Source organism: Narcine bancroftii, chromosome 4 (assembly GCF_036971445.1).
Source record: "Narcine bancroftii isolate sNarBan1 chromosome 4, sNarBan1.hap1, whole genome shotgun sequence".
Taxonomy (NCBI): domain Eukaryota; kingdom Metazoa; phylum Chordata; class Chondrichthyes; order Torpediniformes; family Narcinidae; genus Narcine; species Narcine bancroftii.
Genome location: NC_091472.1, coordinates 173,783,544 through 173,803,548, shown reverse-complemented (window position 1 = coordinate 173,803,548; position 20,005 = coordinate 173,783,544). Strand labels below are relative to the sequence as shown.

The window sequence follows — 20,005 nt, the reverse complement described above, 5'->3', positions numbered from 1 at the left end:
TTCTCCTCCACAATTTTCATCAATACCGGAGCTGTGTTCTTAGCCCCCTGCTCTACTCATTTTACACATACGACTGTGGGGTCAGTGTGACAAATACGCCTTCTACAAATTTGCTGACGATACCACAGTAGTGGGTTGTATAAAGGAAGGGAATGAGTCAGCATAGAGGATAGAGATTAAAAACTTGGCTGAAAATAATATAAAACAGAATTACAAAAGATAACATACCAAAAGATCCAGAAATCTTTCTGTTAAATAACATAAAAGACAAAAAAACTAGGCCTAAAATTAGACAGAGCCCAAAAAAGCTTTATTATGATAGTGTTTGCAGCAGTAAAAAAGTGTATAATGACCTCTTGGAAAATGGAGGCAAGCTTAAAAATACAACAATGGCATATAGAAATGAACAAGTGTTTTCCATTAGAAAAAATTACCTAGAATCTAAAAGACAAATATACTTGAACAAATTTGGGAACCATACATACAATATGTTAGAAACTGCCAATTTCGGATCTCCATCTCTTAAAATGATATATACAAGAACAATAAGACTTAAATATGGAAATATGGATGACGATTTTTTTTCATCTTTTTTCTAACACACCAGCAAGCATGACCAATTGCATAAAACATCAAATGATAGTTCTTCTGCTATTGTTACTCAATATTTTTCAGGACAGAAAGCAAAACTTTGTACCTCGTCCAGTGATATGGCAGAATCCACATGTAAATTTGGCAGTCTGATTGTGAAACCATCACCATTCCTGCTGCCCACCTTAATCCCCATTGAACTGCAAAACAAGCTAGTGCAGATATCATAGCTCTCCAGAGCTTGTTCCATATCACCCTGTGAAAGAATATGTTAAAACATAAAAATTGGTGGGTTTGAATCTTATTCACATTGATTAATACAAAATTATTTTCCTTCATGAAGAATTTCTGAATATACAACATGCACCAATTTGACATTATTACATTTACTGGCAGCCTCACAGTTTGCACCATTCCTGGTCTGCACAACATCAGCTTCAGCATAGGAAAAATTTGAATAATGTACTGTAAAGTACAGTGTATGTGATTTAAGATACCCTCAAAAGTTTCAGTGTGTCTCTCCAATTACTTAAAATCATAATTTTGCATTATACAACAGTGTACGGCATCACCAGATTAGCACTTGACCAAGAACATAGGAAATGGTGCAGACCACTTGGCCCATCAAGCATAAAATGCCATTCAATAAGATCATGACTGATCCACCTGCGGACTCAGCTCCATTTCCCTGCCCATTTTCCATAACCCTCACTTCCCATTATTCAATAATCTACCGATCTGTGTTTGAAATATATTTCATGAGGGAGCCCTCATGTCTGCCCTCAGTGGGCAGACAATTCCAGATTCACTCCTCTCTGAAAGAAGCAGTTCTTTCTCATCTCAATCATCAATTATACCCTGAACCTTGAGGCAATGTCCCCTCATCTCACCTACCAGGGGAAACAACCTCCCTGCTTCTATCACCTAATATTCCGCCTGGGCACCCTCCAACCACATGCCAATAACAACAACTTCACTGATTTCCATTCGGCCAATCCCTTGACTTCCTCTCTTTCCCCAATCCTGTTTCCTTTCCTTCTCCATTAAGATATCCCTTCCCCTTAACACTTCTCAGTTTTCTTCTCTTGTGCCCTCCCACCTGTATCCACCTATGTCCTCTTGCCTATGGGCCTGTGCTCCTCTCCCATTTTATTCAGGTGCCTGCCTGCTTTTTGCTCATACTTTGATGAAGGGCTCAGGCACAAAACGTTGGTTATGTATCTTTATCTTTGCAATATAAAGAACACTTCATGACTTGCTGAGTTTCTCCAGCATTTTTGTGTAAACTCCATTCATGGTGTCTGCAGATTTTCTTGTTTAACCCCCTGCTTCTCTTGTGGTGGCCCATCACCACGGAGATGGAGCCAGCGCGGCGCGCGCAGTAGTAAACAGCAGTATAACACACTGTAACACCACATAACCATATACAGCACAGAACAGGCCAGTTTGGCCCTACTTGTCCATGCTGGAACAAATCCCCACCCTCCTAGTCCCACTGACCAGCACCTGGTCCATACCCTTCCAATCCTCTCCCCTCCATGTAATTATCCAGTCTTTCCTTAAATGTAAATAACGTTTTTCCTTCAACCACCTCTGCCGCAACCCCATTCCACATCCCAACAATCCTTTGTGTGAAGAAATTTCCTCTCATAATTTTCCCCCTGCAATCTTAACACGTTCCTTAACACAGCGAACTGGCGCAGTTGAAAGCTGGAGCAGTACAAGACCAGCAGCCCTAAAATGGCGCTGGCCGAGCTGCCCAGCTAACAGATCAATAACAGGCTGGGGAAGAAGGGTATTCACATGCAAGAATGTTCCCGCCTACTATTGTTATTCATGCAGCTGATGTCAGCCAATCAAACCAATGGCGGGAACTCCAACTGTATAAAAAGAGCCTTTCCAGCCACAATAAATCTCAGAGTTTAACCTCCCACTTGTCTCTTTGTAACAGTTGGCTACATTCTCATCTTTTCCTTTCACTCACTTGATACGTTTCTATAAGATTCCCCCTCATCCTTTGAAAGTCTAGTGTATAGCCCCAGGTAACTTAACCTCTCCTCACAAGCTAAATCTCTCATTTTCAGAATCAACTTGATGAATGTGGGGCATCAGAGTGAGTAATTAGAGCACTAGTGACCTGGGATTAAATCCGCCACTGTCTGTAGGAGTTGGTCTGTTTTCTCCCTGTGGGTTTCCCCCTAGTGCTCCACTTTCTTCCCATGTTCCAAAGATATGTAGAATTAGGAGGTCAATGGTCACATGGGTGTAATTGGATGGAGCAGGCTGGTGGGCCAAAAGGACATGCTACCATGCTCTATCTCTTTAAAAAAATCTCCTCTGCACTTCCTCCAAAACCAGTACATCTTTTCTTAAATAAGGAGAAACTGCACACAGTGCTCAAGGTGAAGCCTTACCAGTACCCTATAAAAAGGCACCATGGCATTTAAATCAAATAAATGCACAATCATGCATTTAGACAGGATCAACAGGGGTTGGATGTGCACCATATACTAGGGCCCGAAGAGAAATTAGGAAGAAAGGAACTTTAGTGTATCTCAAAAGTGGGAGCACAGGGAGTGGTAAAGTCATGTGGGATGCTGGCCTTCATTAGTCAGGGCAAAGAATACAAAAGCATAGGGGGTCATGGTATAACTTGATAAAACTTCAGTTGGGACTACAGTAGATGCAGTTCTGGTCACTACGCTGATAGAAATTCACTAGAAAGATTGCAGAAGAAATTATCCAGGATTTTGCCTGTCATGGAGCATTTCAGTTATGAGAAGAAACTAGATAGGTGAGGTTTATTTTCAAGTGAAGTCAAGTTTATTGTCATCTGATTGCACGAGTACAACCTGACGAAACAGCGTTCTCTGGTCCTTGGTGCAAAACATGCAGACACACAACCAGACATAACACACATACAGACAAATACATATGCAGGCCAAGTATTCATATATACAAATAAGTAAATATTGTTTTGTGAATATGAGTCTCGGATGGTAAGTGTGAGCAGTTCCTTTGGTCATTTGGCATTGTCATTAGGTGAGAAATTATCAAAATTTTGAGAAATTAGGAAAAAAGGAAGGTGGAGTGAGACCTGGATGTCATGATGCATCAGTCATCAAAGCTTGGAATGAATGCAAGTACAGTAGGAAATGAAGGAAGCAAACTGCAGATTGCCTTCATTGCAAGGGTTTTGAATACAAAAGCAGGGAAGCTCAACTGTAGTCACATTGAACCTTGATGATGCCACACTTTACCTATTCGGCACAGTTTTGGTCTCTGAATTTGAGAAGCTCATTCTTGCTATTTAAGGGTGCAGCAAGTGATTCCTGGGACTGCAGAACTTACACATGAAAAAATACTGGATAAAGTAGGGCTCTACTCATTGGAACTTAGAAGAATGAGAGGTTATTTCATAGAGACATACAAAATTCTGACAGGATTAGACAGCTAGATACAGGAAGAATGTTGCTGATGTTGGAAAAGATCAGTTCAAAGTTAACGGGAAGCCATTTCAGATTGAATTGAGGAGAATATTCTTAAATTAGAAACTTGTGGAACTCCCTATCACAGTAGGTTGTTGAGAGCCATTCATTTGATAAACTGCTATTTCCCGACATGTGTCCTCAAGTTCCGTTCTGACCGACTGGTCATATCTCAAAATGGATGCAAGTCGGAAGAATGTCAGCATAGCATGTGGAAGTGTAAATCAAGTCATTTTCCATTCCAAATCAAGCTTCTTCCTCGGCTTCTTGCCAGATCTATCAGCAGGGAGGGGTTTTTCCTCTTGCTCACCCTCTTCTTTGGCGAGTTACTGAATGGCAACGGAGAAACCATTCAGATCATACGCAGGCAGCCATTACTTTTTTTTCCCGTTCCATGTAAAAATGACTGTAAATCGCATAGGTCACAAGTCAGGGAGAGGGTGTATTTAAAAGGGAGCTGGGGATGTGGCCATGCAAAGGACTTAGACAGATGTGATTTGATTGAGCTCTCCTTGAAGAGTATCAAAAAAGCAGTTAAAATCTTTAAATTAAAAATTTTTTCACAAAAAATTGGACAAGGAAAATACTCAGAGAACAAGGCAGCCAAGAACAAAAAAAAATGAAAAAGTTTCTACTCAGTCAGGAACATCGTGAAAGCCCGAAAGGGAGCAGCGTAAGAGTGGCCTCGGGACCAGTGGACCCCAGAGTCAGGACAAGAACTAAATATAAAACTGGAGAAAATGGAAAACCTGAGCAATCAATTTGCAGGCGTCGAAACTAACATGTCTAAAAGGATGACTGAAATTATAGAAATAATTGAAGACCTTCTGGAAAGAGAGAACCAAGCAGAAATAGACTTGGTAAAAATCTAAGATAAACTAAAAGCTTTGGAAAAAGCTGCAAAGAAGTGGGAGTTGGACAGACAAGGTCTGCTGGACAAGATCGACCATGTGGAGAATTTTAGCAGACGAAATAATGTTCAAATTATCGGATGGAAAGAAGGGATCAAGGGAAGGGATCCAGTTAACTTCTTTGAAATCTGGATCCCACTAGTACTGGGAGAAGACAAATACAAAGAAAAATTACATATTGAAAGGGCTCAGACCCAGAAGAGCCAGCAATCAGTCACCACACCGGTCCTGGTAAGACTTTTGAGTTACTGGGAATTGGAGACAATTCTGGGAGCAACGTATGAATGCTCTAAGCAAAATAATGGCCTGCCTGAGATTGACTATAAAAAAGTGCAATTTTTTTTTCAAGATTTTAGTTCCACTTTGATTAAGCAAAGGAAGGAGTTTGAGGATGTAAAAAGACAACTGCGTTATAAAAACTTGAAATACTTAATATACACCGCATCTTGAGGGTTGAACTAGCAAAACGTCATCGGCAAATTTTCAAGACTAAGAATGAGGTGGCTGATTTCTTGCAAGGTTTATGAAAAGAATAAGGTTGCCAAAGAAGATTGTGAAGAATGTTTACAATGGGACTAAGTAAAAGTTATATTCTTAAACCGTCTTTAATTTATTATTGAAAAGGAAATTTTATTGAAATGTTGAGAGCTCAGTAAAGAACGAAAATTTGGGAAAAGTAGTAGCAGAGTGGTGACTCCAGTCTAAAGGGGAGAATGGTGCCCAGAGAGAAGTATCAAAAAAAGATGCCGCTAAAGGGAGGAGTTCTTCTTCCTCAAGAGATTCTGTAGGCTTTATTTGATAATTTATGTTTTTTAAAGGGGAAAGATCACGATTATTTAAACAATTATAAAGCTTTAATTGTTAAACAATATTTACTTAAAAACCTGTATGAATAGAACGCTAAAATCTATTAGTCTTTAATGTTAATGGGATAAATGGGTGGATGAAAAGGAAGAAGGTTTTGGTACATCTAAAAAAATTAAAGGCAGATATAGTCTTTCTACAAGAAATATATCGGTGGTAAGGAGGAGACTTTTACCGTCGGCCACTTGAAACTGGCATATCTGGACTGTGACCATCTGGTCTCCACTCCTCCCCCGCGACACAGGGGCAGACTGCCCAATGCAGCGGACAATGGGCCGATCACCAATTCTGGGAGGAGGGGGTGTCATGTAGAAACCCACACACGGAGATGAGGACCAGCCCACAAGATGGCTGATGAATGTGGCAACTACGTGAACCAGAGAGTGACACTAGCTGTCCTCCCAGATGACCTCCCATACTGCGGGAAGACTGGGAACTGTGACGGGAACACCAAGCAATCCCAGATCGGCACTCCGGTGATGCAAGGCCCTGTCATCAGTGCCTGGGGCCCGTACAAATGTGACAGCCAGTGCAATAACTCAGTCTCGACTTCAAGGCTTTGGTGTGGCTGTCGTTTTTCTCCTCGCCCAATGAAGTGAAATGGGATTCACTGGTAATGTGTTGTGCTGATGGTTGGTTCCACCTCGCTACTCTGTCCCTATCTGCTCACAATATAACGCATCATAAACATATAGGATGGAAAAAAAATATTAAAAACTAAACAAAAATATTATGAATTAGGAGAGCAGGCACAAAGTTTTATCTTGGCAGGTAAAGGCAGAGAAGTCATCTAGGATGATAAATGCAATGAAAACAGAGGCCCATATTATAACATATAATCAAAAAGAAAAAAAATGTTTTAGACAATATTACATGAAACTACACAAATCAGTATTATTAGAAGATGAAACTAAGATGGATGAATTTTTAATAAATATAAAATTTTAAAATAGAGAACGGGTTGCTTTCGATGCCCCTTTCACAAGAGAAAAAATTGAGAAAGCTTTGGACACTTTACAAGCTAACATATCTCTGGGGGAGGATGGGTTTCCTCCTGAGTTCTACAATTTAGCGATTTATTGATATCTCTTATGTATTTGACTGGGCGGTGGAGACCCAGACCCTACCAGAATCTTTCTCAACTGCTATTATTACAAGTGCCACCAAGAAAAGTAAAGACCCATTAAAAACTTCATCACTTCTGCATGTTGATTATAAAATATTGGCAAATACGCTACTAATAGACTGGGACAATATCTACCAAAATCAATACAGATCAGGTGGGATTTGCCAATGGAAGACATTCTTCAAATAGTCTGGATAGACTATTTAACTTGATACATATGGCAAAATCCATGAATAAGTGTCTCCCTAGATGCAGAAAAAGCATTCAAACATTGAGAATGGTCTTTCTTATTTAAAACATTGGGAAAAAAATTGGTTTAGGCAGAAAATTTATGAATTAGATAAAAACTCTATCATAAACGACAAACCAAAATTATAACTAATAATCAGATGCCGTTGACTAGTTTGAGAAGACAGGGGTGTCCTCTGTCCCCAGGGCTTTTTATCCTAGAGATTGAACCACTGACAGAGATCTGAATATTAAGAGCTTCAAAGGTGGACAGGAAAAACATAAAATTATTTGTTGATGATGTGCTATTACATTTATCTGACCCAGCTGAATCCTTGATAAAATTACAAACAATATTAGAAAAATATGGAAGAGCATCAGGATATAAAATAAATATGGACAAGAGTGAGATAATATCATTGTGGAATTTTGATTATGAAAGATATCAAAAGGTAGTAGATTTAAATGGAAGGAATTCAATTTTTAGGAATAATGAAAGATAATAATTTACAGAACTTGTATAAATTTAATTACACTCCTCTTTTAGAAAAAAATAAAGATTTACAGAAATGGAAAGACCTGTCGATTACTTTAGTAGAAAGAGTAAATTTCATTAAAATGAATGTGATGCCAAGATTACAGAATCTTTGTCAATCGTTGCCTTTTGCACTACCAAAAAATTTCTTTACTTTATTGAAAAATAACATAAGGCAATTCCTATGGAATTATAAAGTAGCAGGAATTTCATTGAAAAACTAACATGGGATTATAAACTGGGAGAATTTAGGCTCCCAGATTTTAAAAAGTATTATTTATCAGCACAAACAAGATTTTTATCATTTTTCTTTGAAGCAGACAGTCCCCTCCTCTTAGATCTGAATGAGAATTAATTAAATAAAAGAGGAGATAGCGAAGGACTTTATTTACAAGTGGAATGTAACAAAAAAGATAGATAACCCTATATTAATATGCATGTTTAAAATGTGGCAAGAAATAAATGAATGTACAGGAACACGATCCTTTATCCGGACATCGAAAATCTGGAAAGCTCCAAAATCCAGCAAATGGGTAGAGAGGCGGCAGCGCGAGTCAAGTGGGCGGGGGGAGACCAGCAGTGCGAGTCGGATGGCCGAGGGACCAGCAGCGCGAGTCAGGTGGCCGAGGAACCAGCAGCTCGAGTCGGGCGGCCGAGAGGGGTGGATACGGCATCACAATTCAGATGGGCTTAAATCCACCTTCCCAAAATCCAGAAAACTCCAAAATTCAGAACACACTATCCCCCAAGGGTTTCGGATAAAGGATCGTGTACCTGTATTGGGGGGAAAAAGCAGGTATATCACAAGGAACACCATTATGTAAAAATGTGTTACTGCCTATGAATCTGGGTAACAAAATATAAAATACATGGTATGAAAAAGGTATATTGATGACTGTAATGTGGATGTACCTTTTATGTCTTTTGAACTATTAATAAGTAAATATGAAGTAGCTAATGGGACTTGCTTTTTTTTTCTCAAGCTAAGATCATTCCTAAGAGAAAGATGAGGGCCACACATGGCCCCACCTGAAATTAGTGAAATGGAACAAATTATTTGGCTGGGGTTTAAAGATAATTAAAAACAACTTTTGTTTAAGTAACTACTTGTAGTGAATATCTGGGTTTTGGGGTCCTTTGGGCTTGTAACAGTGGTCTTCACAGATAACCTGGAGCTTTATCTTTTGGAGAACTTTATTGAAATAAGCAATAAATTAACCAAATTCCAAATTTCATTTGTTAAAATAGCCTTAACAGTGGTTAAGAAAATTATTGCGATTACTAGGAAATCTGACTCCCCACTACATATGGCATGATGGGACTGCTAAGATGAATAGTTGCATATCTATGGAAAAAAGTTACATACAACTTAAAGAACAAATAGGACACACAAAACAAAACAATGGGTTGTAATTCATAGAACATTAGAACATTAGAGCACTATAATGTGCCGGCCAAAGAGATACACAGCAACGCACTGACATCACTTCCGGAAGCCGGTGCATACGTCACCAGAGGTGAGCATTCCCCACTGGGCAACGTGGCAAATTCAAATAATAAAGCCAGTTTTTGGTTCACCCTCGACCTATGTGAACATCATTTCGTAGCACAGTCGCTACAGTGGTGACCCCGACGATTCCAACATCTTGGAACTCACATCGAAAGCATCAGAATGCAAGAATCCACTTCTATTACAGTCGCAGCAGCTACAACCAACGCGGTGGGCGTGCATTTACCATCCTTCTGGGCAAACCAGCCCAGGAACTGGCTGAGTCCAAGTTCCACATCAGGGGAATCGTCTCAGAGGACACCAAGTTCTGGCACGTCATCAGTGCAGTGGATGCCGCCACTGCTGCCAAAGTAAGCTCCTTCGTGGAGAACCCGCCAATGGAGCAAAAGTACAAGCAATTCCAGTGGTTTCTACTCGACATCCTAGAACTCAGCCGGCACGAGCGTGCCATTCGGATTTTAAACATGCAGGCCCTGGGCGACAAGAATCCCTTGGAGCTCACGCACGAGATGGTGGTCTTAGTGGATGGGCAAACGGACTGTTTCCTCTTTGAGGCCCTGTTCCTCTCAAAGCTGCCAGTACGTTTCCTCGGCAGTTTTGGATATGGATTTCAGCGCCCCACACTTAGTAGCCAAGGAGGCAGACAGGCTGTCCGCACCCCAAAGCAGAGCTCCCTCCACATGCAGCCCATCTACACCGTCGGCCTCGCCATTGGGACCAGCCCACCGGAAACCCCAACTGTGGCATGACACAGTAGCAATGCGACGGGCTCACAGGGAAGCATGGTGAATACTGTTCTTCGTCTACTTAGACAACATCCTCATTGCCAGCCCCAACGCCAGCACTCACAGGACACATCTGACCCTCCTGTTCGACAGACTGCAGCAGTTCGGGCTCACGGTGAACCTGGTCAAGTGCCAGTTCGGTTTAGAGACAATAGACTTCTTGTGACACCGCATCATCCCAGAGGGAGACATACCACTGCCCAACAAGGTACAGGTCATTCAAAATTTCCCCAAGCAAAACATGACCATAGGCCTGCAGGAGTTCCTGGGGATGGTTAACTTCTATTATTGCTTCCTACAAGGAGTGGCCAGTCTCATGCAGCCCCTGTTCAACCTCGTCAAGCTTGGCGACGAGACGCTCCAATCAATGCTAGATGTCACAGAAGCCTTCCACGCCATGAAAACAGCACTGGCAAAAGTCACGGTCCTGGCGCACCCACACTCTACCTTACCCCTAGCCCTTGCAACAGATGCATCAGACAGAGCAGTGGCCACAGTGCTGGAGCAATGGGTGGACGAGCACTGGAGCCACTTTGCTTTTTTCAGTAAGCACCTTTGAACGCCAGAGCTAAAATACAGCATGTTTGACCACAAACTGTTGGCCATGTACCTGGCGATACAGCATTTCCAGTATACGCTAGAGGGAAGGGTTTTCACTACCTACACGGACCACAAACCACTAATCTACACACTCGGCAAGGTCTCGGACTAGTGGTCGACAAGACAACAGCGGCAGTTCTCCTACATCTCAGAATATATCACAGACATTCGCCACGTTACAGGCAAGTCCAACGTGGTGGCCGACGCGCTGTCCAGACCCACAATCACTGCAACCTCAGGAGGGCTCGACGTTGCCCAGCTGGCCAAGGGCAAGACAGAGGATGTGGACATCCAGGCCTACTAGATGGCCATCACCAGCCTAAAGATCAGAGATTTCTGCCCCTCACTAGGAGGCCCATCCCTGCTGTGCGATGTCTCCACAGGTTTTCGATAAGATCCATGACCTATCCCACAGTCCGCCTGCTGTCCGACAAGTTCACGTGGCATGGCCTCCGCCAAGGCGTAACCCTGTGGGCCTGAACCTGCTTATACTGCCAGTGCGCCAAGATACATCGGCACACAAAAGCCCCACTCTAGACTTTCGAGCCAGCGCAACGCTGGTTCGAGCATATCCACATAGACATTATCGGCCCACTCCCCGTGAGCCAGGGAATGTGGCACTTGTTCATAATGATTGACCATTTTACCTGCTGGCCAGAGGCAATACGTATGCCGGCGTGCAATACAGAGATGTGTGCCAGGGCTTTCCTATCCACCTGGGTAATGCACTTCAGAGTCCCAACCCACATCATCTCAGACCGAAGGGCTCAGTTCATCTCCTCACTCTGGTCCAATCTGACTAAATTCTGCAGCAGTCAACCATGGCCTGGTTGAGCGTTTCCACCACCACCATCTGAAGGCCGTCTTGAAAGCACAGCTGCATAGCCCGAACTGGGGAGATGAGCTCTCATGGGTACTGCCAGACATTCACACAGCACTGAAACAGGAGCTGGCAGCCTCGTCGACAGAGCTGGTGTATGGTTTCCCACTCACCATTCCCAGGGCATCCATTTCAACCCATTCCCTCCCCCACCCTGGCCCACAGCCCAGCACCTAAGACGTCCTCCACAGGATGAGAGTAAAAGCAGGTAAACACCCCCTCCCCCGGCCACCGTCTCGGCACGGCACGCCACCCAGCCACGTCCCCATAGACCTGCAGTCCACCAATTATGTTTTCGTAAGGGGAGGTCTGCAAGGAACACTCCTACAGTGCCCATACAAAGGTACCACAGAGAGACGGTATCGTATTTACACTGAACATTAGCGTCCGATCGGACAGATTCACAGTGAACTGCCTCAAAGCTTTGCACTTGGACTCTGATCTGCCGGCTCCAGACCCCCAGGTCAGATGCAGAGGCTGACTGCCCATAGACTATAAGTTAAACTGCTCAGGGGGCGGCAGCGATTCCGGTGGTGGGATGTTGGTGGTGTGGCGGGCTGAGCTTTTTCCCCCACAGGCTCTGTGATTGATGAACAGTACCCTGCAACCTTTTGTTTCTTAATATAAAATTAGCAAATTATTCTGAAATATTTATACATATTTATTTTTATATTATATTTATCGCCTCAAACCGTGCATCTTGGCGCCTCACAGTTCGGCGGGCAGCAACCTCCTTTGAAGAAGACTGCAAAGCCCACCTCACCGACAAAAGGCAAAGGAGGAAAAACCCAACACCCAACCCCAACCCACCAATTTTCCCCTACAACCGCGTCTGCCTGTCCCGCATCGGACTTGTCAGCCACAAACGAGCCTGCAGCTGACATGGACTTTACCCCTCCATAAATCTTCGTCCGCGAAGCCAAGCCAAAGAAAGAAAGAAGAAAGAAAAAATATTTTTGTTATCTATCTATGATTACTACGTACTTTGTATTTATTATGTATGCACACCGTGGTCCAGAGAAACATGTTTTCATCTGGTTGTATTATATACAATGAGCTAAGAATCAGAAAGCTGGTACCATTGAACTCTCCTTATAAGCAGAGCTTCAACTCAGAAAATACTGACCTGCAATGCCATGAACCTGGCTTTCAACCAATACACTTGAACAACAAAAACCAGCCAGTCATTCTCAAACAGATCCCTCTGCGAGGAAGTGAAGGCAAGTTGAATCAGGTCCCCCAAATAATGGCTTCCTGGAAAATCAGGTCCCAGCTGAGCAGCCGTGCTGCTGGAAGCACATTTCCGAGGAGAAACTAGTGAGAAAACAAACACACTTTGAGATTTTATCCAAATAAGAATTGGTTCCTTGAGCACCATATGTAAACAAGAAATTATTCTGTAAAGTATCCAATTCCAATTGCCTGACTGGAACTGTATGGCTCACTTTAAATGAGACACGTCAGTGCTTTATATCTAGACAGGTTCTTCCTGCAGACTAGAAAGTCCAGGCACTGAAATCTATGATGCCGGTAAAAAGTGATCAGAACATTTACATTAACTATTTGGGCTTTGGACCAAAAATACAGTACTTGAAATTTGCAAATGTTGAAATTGTGAGAAGGGGAGATATCTAATAATGATGACTGCAGAAACATACAATAGAAAGTCAACATACTTACAAAACATGCAAATAATTGGCAAATTAAGGTCAATGCAGGTTGAGTCATACAGCATGGAGCAGGCCCTTTGCCCCAACTTAGCTACGTCAACCAAGCTGGCATTCTGGGCTTGCCCTCATTCACCTACATTTGGTCCATATTCTTTTAAGTTCATGTTCAAGTTTATTTATCATCCAAATGCACAAATACAACCCGACAAAACAGCATTCTCCAGTCCTTGATGCAAAACATGCAAACACACAACCAGAGATAACACTCATACAAACAAGCGATACATATGCAGAACAAATACACATATAAAAAATAAGTAATTATTGTTAAATAAATAGTATAGTCTGGGAGGGTCAACTTGAGCAGTTCATTTAGTCATTCAGTACTCTCACTGCCCATGGGGAGAAGTTGTTTATCAGCCTGGTGATCCTGGCTCTGATACTCCTATATCTCTTTCCAGACAGAAGTATCTGAAAGATGCTATGTGCAGGTGTTGTGAGTGAGGAAAAAGGTTTGGTGGGTCTCAAAGGCAAGGACTCTGGACACAGTTTTGTTAGGGAAGGATTATATTTACAGAAGGCAAGTGTGAGAAATAGTAACTGATGCAGCACACATACACATGCACAGTTTACAGCAGCCATGGGAAAGTAATAGTGGAGAATTAACAAACATGGGAAAAATGGCTTGGTTACAAAATACATTCTCTCACACACACACACACACACACACACACACACACACACACACACACACACACACACACACACACACAATGAACTGGTAGATACAATGATCAAGAAAAACTCACTACAATGGCCCACCATCCCTTGACTCAGTGCAGGTACAGCTCTTTGCTACAAGGGATACTAATTAAACACTTCCAATCCTTTTAAACAGTTCACATCTTACCAACAGTTTCTCCAGCACCCTTCCACATTTCTAGGCCTGGAGTGAAGCAGGGTGGTCCCAAGCCAGCAAAGAGGGAGAACAAAGAACACACAGCACTTTTGGAGGGTTCAGCCCCAGTTGTTAGCCAATGGCTCAGTTCCAGGATGGTTAATCCAATTAAAATAACTAATGGTCCAAGGCCAAGTACAGGCAGGGTGGAGAGTCCAATCCAGGTAATTTATATGGTACCAACAGCAAGGTGTGCATTAATGGGTGGAACCAAACCTTGATTGGCAGCTGGTGTGTCCTCTGACTAGGTAGGGGTCACATTAGGTGACAGAACTCCTCAAAAATTTTGTGCACCCTCTTGGACAACAATCCTGGTGGATCAAATCAATGGGCAACCACCCACCCTCATGTCAACTTTTCTTGCTTCAGTCTTCTCATAGTGCAATCGCTGTTGCACCTTCCTGACAAGTGAAATATGTGTCCAGGATAGGTCACTGGTTAAGTGAGTTCCAAGGAAATTTCTGCTCTCTATGTTCTCAACTACCAAGTTATTAATGTGTAGTGGAGGGTGGTCTCCTAATCCTTCCGAAGCCAACAATCATCTCCTTCGTCTTGTCCACTTTGAGACTCAGGTTGTTATTCTTCCACCATATTATGAGATTTTCTACTTCTTCTCTGTTGTGTGACTCATTGTTGTTACTGATTAGACCAATTACTGTTGTGCCATCTGCAAACTTGATGACTCCGTTGGAGGTGGATCTGGCATTGCAGTTGTGGGTCAGCAGCTTGAACAGGCTGCGCATGCAGCCCTGAGGGTGCACCAGTGCTCAACATGATGGTGCTTGATGTTTAATGCTTCCTATCCATGTATCAAATGTCTCTGAACACTAAAATTGTACCCTTTTTTCTAGCTTCCTCTGGCAGCTTGTTCCAAATACAGACCATCCTCCGAGTGGAAAGGTTGCCCCATCAGGGCTTTCTTAAATCTTTCCCTTCTCACCTTAAACCTATGCTTTCTCATTGTAGAATCATCTATGCTTGGGAAAAGACTGTGCATTAATTTTATCAACACCCCTCATATCTTCATAAACCTCAATTAGGTCACATTTCAGCCTCTCACACTCCAGGAAATGAAAACAGACCCCATCCTGTCACTGCCTGTAACTCAATTCATCCATTTCCAGCAAATGATAAATGTGAGGCAATGCATTTTAGATGGAAGAGAGACTCGATTCACTTCTTTGAGCACACCAGTCCAGGTGAGGCGGAGGAATTAATGGAGAGAGAATACCTGCACTAATTGCTAAAGGTGACACAAGTTAGCAAGGTTACAAAATAAAAAACACTAAATTAAATATTAGTATTTACACATTGAGGGACAAAAAGAAAAGAGGGGTTGTATACTGAACTGGTGTCAAACTTGGTTAGACTAATACTGGGGTATACATAGCATGAAACGACAGAGTTTCTTTTCTTGGTAAAATATAGCTGAGAGGGAATTCAAGGGAGGACTTTAAAAAAATGAAGTGTTTTGGAGCAGAGAGAATGTTTCTATAAGAAAGTCTGCAGATGCTGGGGTCGGGTGCAATGCACAAACATGCTGGAGAGGCACAGCAGGTCATGCAGCATCTAGGTGGCCAATTTTCCGGGCCTGAGCCCTTCGTCACGTATAGGTCACCCTTTACTTCCTATGGATGCTACGTGACCTGCTGAGTTTCTCCAGTACGTTTGTATATTGCAGAGAGAATGTTTCCCCTTGTAGTTTCCCCTTGTAGAGAAGAATATGAGGCCATCAATAGAACTCACATTTCTACAGCAGATTGGAACATATACACGTTTCCACAGTTAATGACCTAGCTTTGAAGTGTTATAACTAAAACAGGCAATTATGAGCAAGTTTTTTTGCATAGCTGCATATCAGAAGCATAGATAATGAAGACAGTTGCCAAAGGTTGCTGCAAGATCTTGATCAGCTGGACAGGTTGGCAGGGGACAACACAAATGTGAGGTGTTGCATTTTGGGAGGTCCAACGTGTGATGGTAGTGTCCTGAGGAGTCATGTAGAGCAGAAGGTTCTAGGAGTGGTACCTTGAAAGTGATGTCACAGGTAGTTAGAGTGGTCAAAAGGCTTTTTGGCACCTTGGCCTTCATCAGTCAGGCTACTGAGTTCAGAAGTTGGGAGGTCATGTTGCCAACATTGGTGAGGCCACATTTGGAGTATTGTGTTCAATTTAGGTCACCATGCTAGCAGAAAGATGTCAAGTTAGAAAGGGTGTATAGAAGATTTATTAAGATGTTGCCAGGTCTCAGGGCCTGAGCTATACAGGGAGGATGAGCTAATTAGGGCTTTATTCCTTGGAGTGCAGGAAGATGAGGGGTAATCTCAGAGATGTACAAAATCATGAGAGGAATAGATCAAGCAGATCCACTGATTCTTTTGCCCAGAGTAAAGGGATTGGTAACCAGAGGACATAGGTTTACAGTGAGGAGGGAGAAATTTAACAGGAACCTGAGGGGTAACTTAAAAATAAAACAGAGAATGGTGGGATGATTTAGGAAGGTATTATTGAAATACTTGTGTAAAAATTGGACAGATATATGGATAGAATGGGTTTAGAGAGATATGTAGCAGCTGGGATATTTTGATTAGCGTGGGCAAGTTGAGCCAAAGCGTCTATTTCCATGCTGTATAACGATGGCTCTAAGCAATCTTTATTCAATTTTCTCATTGCACACAGTTTTATTTGCTTGCCAAACTTTGGGCAGCAGTGATAAAGGAACTAACTTCACGTAAAAAGTGCGCATGTATCTCTAAATTGTTCATGATGGTTGTCCAAATGCATGAGGGATTATGTGAATGCAGGCGACACTGTAAATGTTAAAGCTGAATAAATGATTATCAACAACTGAAGAAAAGCTCTCAAGAAATAAGAAAACTGAGAAAATATGTCATAGTATCAATCTTGAGTTTATCCATACTGGAAAAGGTTGATGGGAATTTAGACTACACCAGTGAAAGTCGCTTAGATGATTGGATTGGGAAACATTTTTAGACCACAAGGTCTAGCCAGCTCAAGAGAAATAAGTATTCATGAAGACTAAATGCAGGAGAGTTGATCACTTGATAAACAAAAATACAACAAGAAAACATGATTATAAAATCAAACACATAATTTACAGAGGGAATGGCGAAAATGATCAGAGAAGCTGTTCGCGCAACATTACTACAGCACCAGTGACCCAAGTTCAAATCTAGCGCCACCTGGAAGGAGTTCGTACATTCTCCCCATGACTCGAGTGGGTTTCCTCCAGGTTCCTATTATGTTCCAAAGACGTTGGGGATTAAATGGTTATTTGGTCACATGGATGTATTTGGACAGCATGGGCTCGAGAGCCAGAAGGGCCTGTTACCATGCTGTCCCTCTGAATTTAATTTTTTAAAAAGGAAATCTATCGGGTCAGGTCCCACCTATCAGGCAGAAATAAACAATGATCAAATAGTACAACAGAAAATTTAAATTTAGATCTACAGCACGATAACAGGCCCTTTCAGCCAACAAGCCCACACTGCCCAATTACACCCAACTGACCTACATCCCCCTGTAAAGGGAGGGAGGAAACCGGAGCACCCGAAGGAAACCCACGCGGACACGGGGAAAACAGACAGCACCAGATTTGAACCCCAGTCACTGTTACTGTAACAGCTTTGTGCCAACCAAGCCACCGCTGGTTCCTGATGAATTAATGTCAAACAGTAAAAGCAGCAATGAAGCTCGTATTATAAATTGCAGGAAAATCCCTTTGACAATAATCCATTATTACTGTGAATTAAACCAAATCTTTGAAGTTAAATGCTTCATACCTGTGGTGCTTTTGGACTTGGTCAGAAGCCACTGATCGAGCTGCAGCTCCATACAAACCAGGCACATCACCATCATGTCCTGAAGACAAGCAGGAAAAATTAACTTTCCAAATGCAAAAGAAAGTGAAACCCAAAATGCATAGCAGAGTTAATTATTAAATAATGATGAAAATAAAGTCTCTGAAAATTGTCTTGCCCATCTCAGTTACACATTCAATTTGACTAAATGCTAAGCAGCCTCAACACGGTCATACAAGTATATTATTCCAAACGTTATCCTAATTTTAGTCTTTTTATTGAGCAATAACAGGTTTTGGAAAACATGTGTTTGAACTATATTGTTATTCATTGATGATATTCATAATCCATAATCTGTGATCATTGTTGAACCCTAATAAATTATCAAGAATGGATATACTTCTCACTATGATTGATTTGAATTAAAGAGCGTTTGAACAGTGGAGAATAACCATTTATGTGGAAATAATGCACTAAACTGTCGTTAAAAAGACCCTCAAGTAAATACTTTAAAATGAATGTAAATTTGCAAGACAGCACAGAAAAAGAGTGGTGGGAGAGCATAGAAGTGGCAGGGATTAGGGAGAGTTGGAGGAGTGCGAGTTCGTGGAGTTAAACAAGAAAGTCTACAGACAACACGACTGTAATTTAATACACAAGGGCTGGAGAAACTCAGCAGGTCAGGTAGCGTTCATAGGAAGCAAAGTTATTTAACCAACATTTCAAGCCTGAGCTCCTCATCAAGGTAGGAGTACGAATCAGGCAGGTGCCTGAATAAATGTAAAAGGCCGCTCTCTGAGTGGGAGAAGGTCCCTGGAATCATTAATCATCCTAATTAAAAGGTCCAATTACAGAGCCCCATGGGAACCTTCTCAGTTGCTTGTGTTGTGTGATTGGTGAACTAACAGCAAGGCTCATCAATTTTAAACTTCCATATTTTTTATCTATTTACTTTCCATGATTTTTTTGCTGATTGCTTGAATTCCAGATAACAGGGTTTTACTGTATTGAAGTAGCAGCAGCATTCGCTGAAACTGTTCATAAGCAGTTTCCAGAAGATGCCAGGAAAATAAAACAATAAATCATTAATGTTAAACAAGAAAATCTGCAGATGCTGGGTCATATGCAATACATACCATAAAAAAAGAACCTCAGCAGGCCACCCAGCATCTATAAGAAGTAAAGAGCAACTAATGTTTCGGGCCTGAGCCATTTGTTAAGTTATGAGCAAATGACACGCAGGCACCTGATTAAAAAGAAAGGGGGGAGGAGCAAAGGGTAACAGGCAAGAGATCATAGTTAGATAGAAGTGAGAGGATAGAACAGAAAAAAAGCCAATCAGTGATGGGGAGAGGATAGCTCTCTGAAAGGAGAATGAAGGGAGGGGCTGGAGCTGGAGGAAAGGAGACAGATAGTAAAAGAGAGAGAGACTCAGGAGAAGGGTTTAATGGAAATTGGAGGTCATTTGGTTGGAGAGGTCAGAGGCAGGAACAGGTGGGACGGTGTTCAGAGGCAGGCACAGGTGGGACGGTGTACAGAGGCAGGCACAGGTGGGACGGTGTTCAGAGGCAGGCACAGGTGGGACGGTGTTCAGAGGCAGGCACAGGTGGGACGGTGTTCAGAGGCAGGCACAGGTGGGACGGTGTTCAGAGGCAGGCACAGGTGGGACGGTGTTCAGAGGCAGGCACAGGTGGGACGGTGTTCAGAGGCAGGCACAGGTGGGATGGTGTTCAGAGGCAGGCACAGGTGGGACGGTGTTCAGAGGCAGGCACAGGTGGGACGGTGTTCAGAGGCAGGCACAGGTGGGACGGTGTTCAGAGGCAGGCACAGGTGGGTAGGTGGTCAGAGGCAGGCACGTGCAAGAAGATGATCATAAGCAGACACGCGCGAGAAGGTGGTCATAGGCAGGCACGCGAGAAGGTGATCATAGGCAGACACACGCAAGAAGGTGGTCACAGGCAGACACGCATGGGATCCATGGCCTCTTGCACTACCTAACCGAGAACACCACCACAAATTCCATCTGGGTACTCTCCAAA

At 42.5% G+C, this 20,005-nt stretch overlaps 2 protein-coding genes across 21 annotated transcripts in view; one reads left to right on the top strand and one right to left on the bottom strand.

Moving 5' to 3' along the window:
• Nucleotides 1-20,005, top strand: part of patz1 (POZ/BTB and AT hook containing zinc finger 1) — a 749,193-nt gene that overhangs the window by 412,129 nt on the left and 317,059 nt on the right. The window lies entirely within an intron of this gene.
• LOC138761246 (calcineurin-binding protein cabin-1-like) overlaps nt 1-20,005 on the bottom strand; it is a 449,064-nt gene that overhangs the window by 353,809 nt on the left and 75,250 nt on the right. For all 12 annotated transcript variants that reach the window (XM_069933059.1, XM_069933061.1, XM_069933058.1 and 9 more), the window contains 3 exons: nt 17,949-18,027; nt 12,645-12,832; nt 698-847 (listed from right to left, as the gene is read on the bottom strand). In XM_069933059.1, coding sequence (XP_069789160.1) covers nt 698-847; nt 12,645-12,832; nt 17,949-18,027 — 417 coding nt within the window. The remainder of the gene's footprint in view (nt 1-697; nt 848-12,644; nt 12,833-17,948; nt 18,028-20,005) is intronic.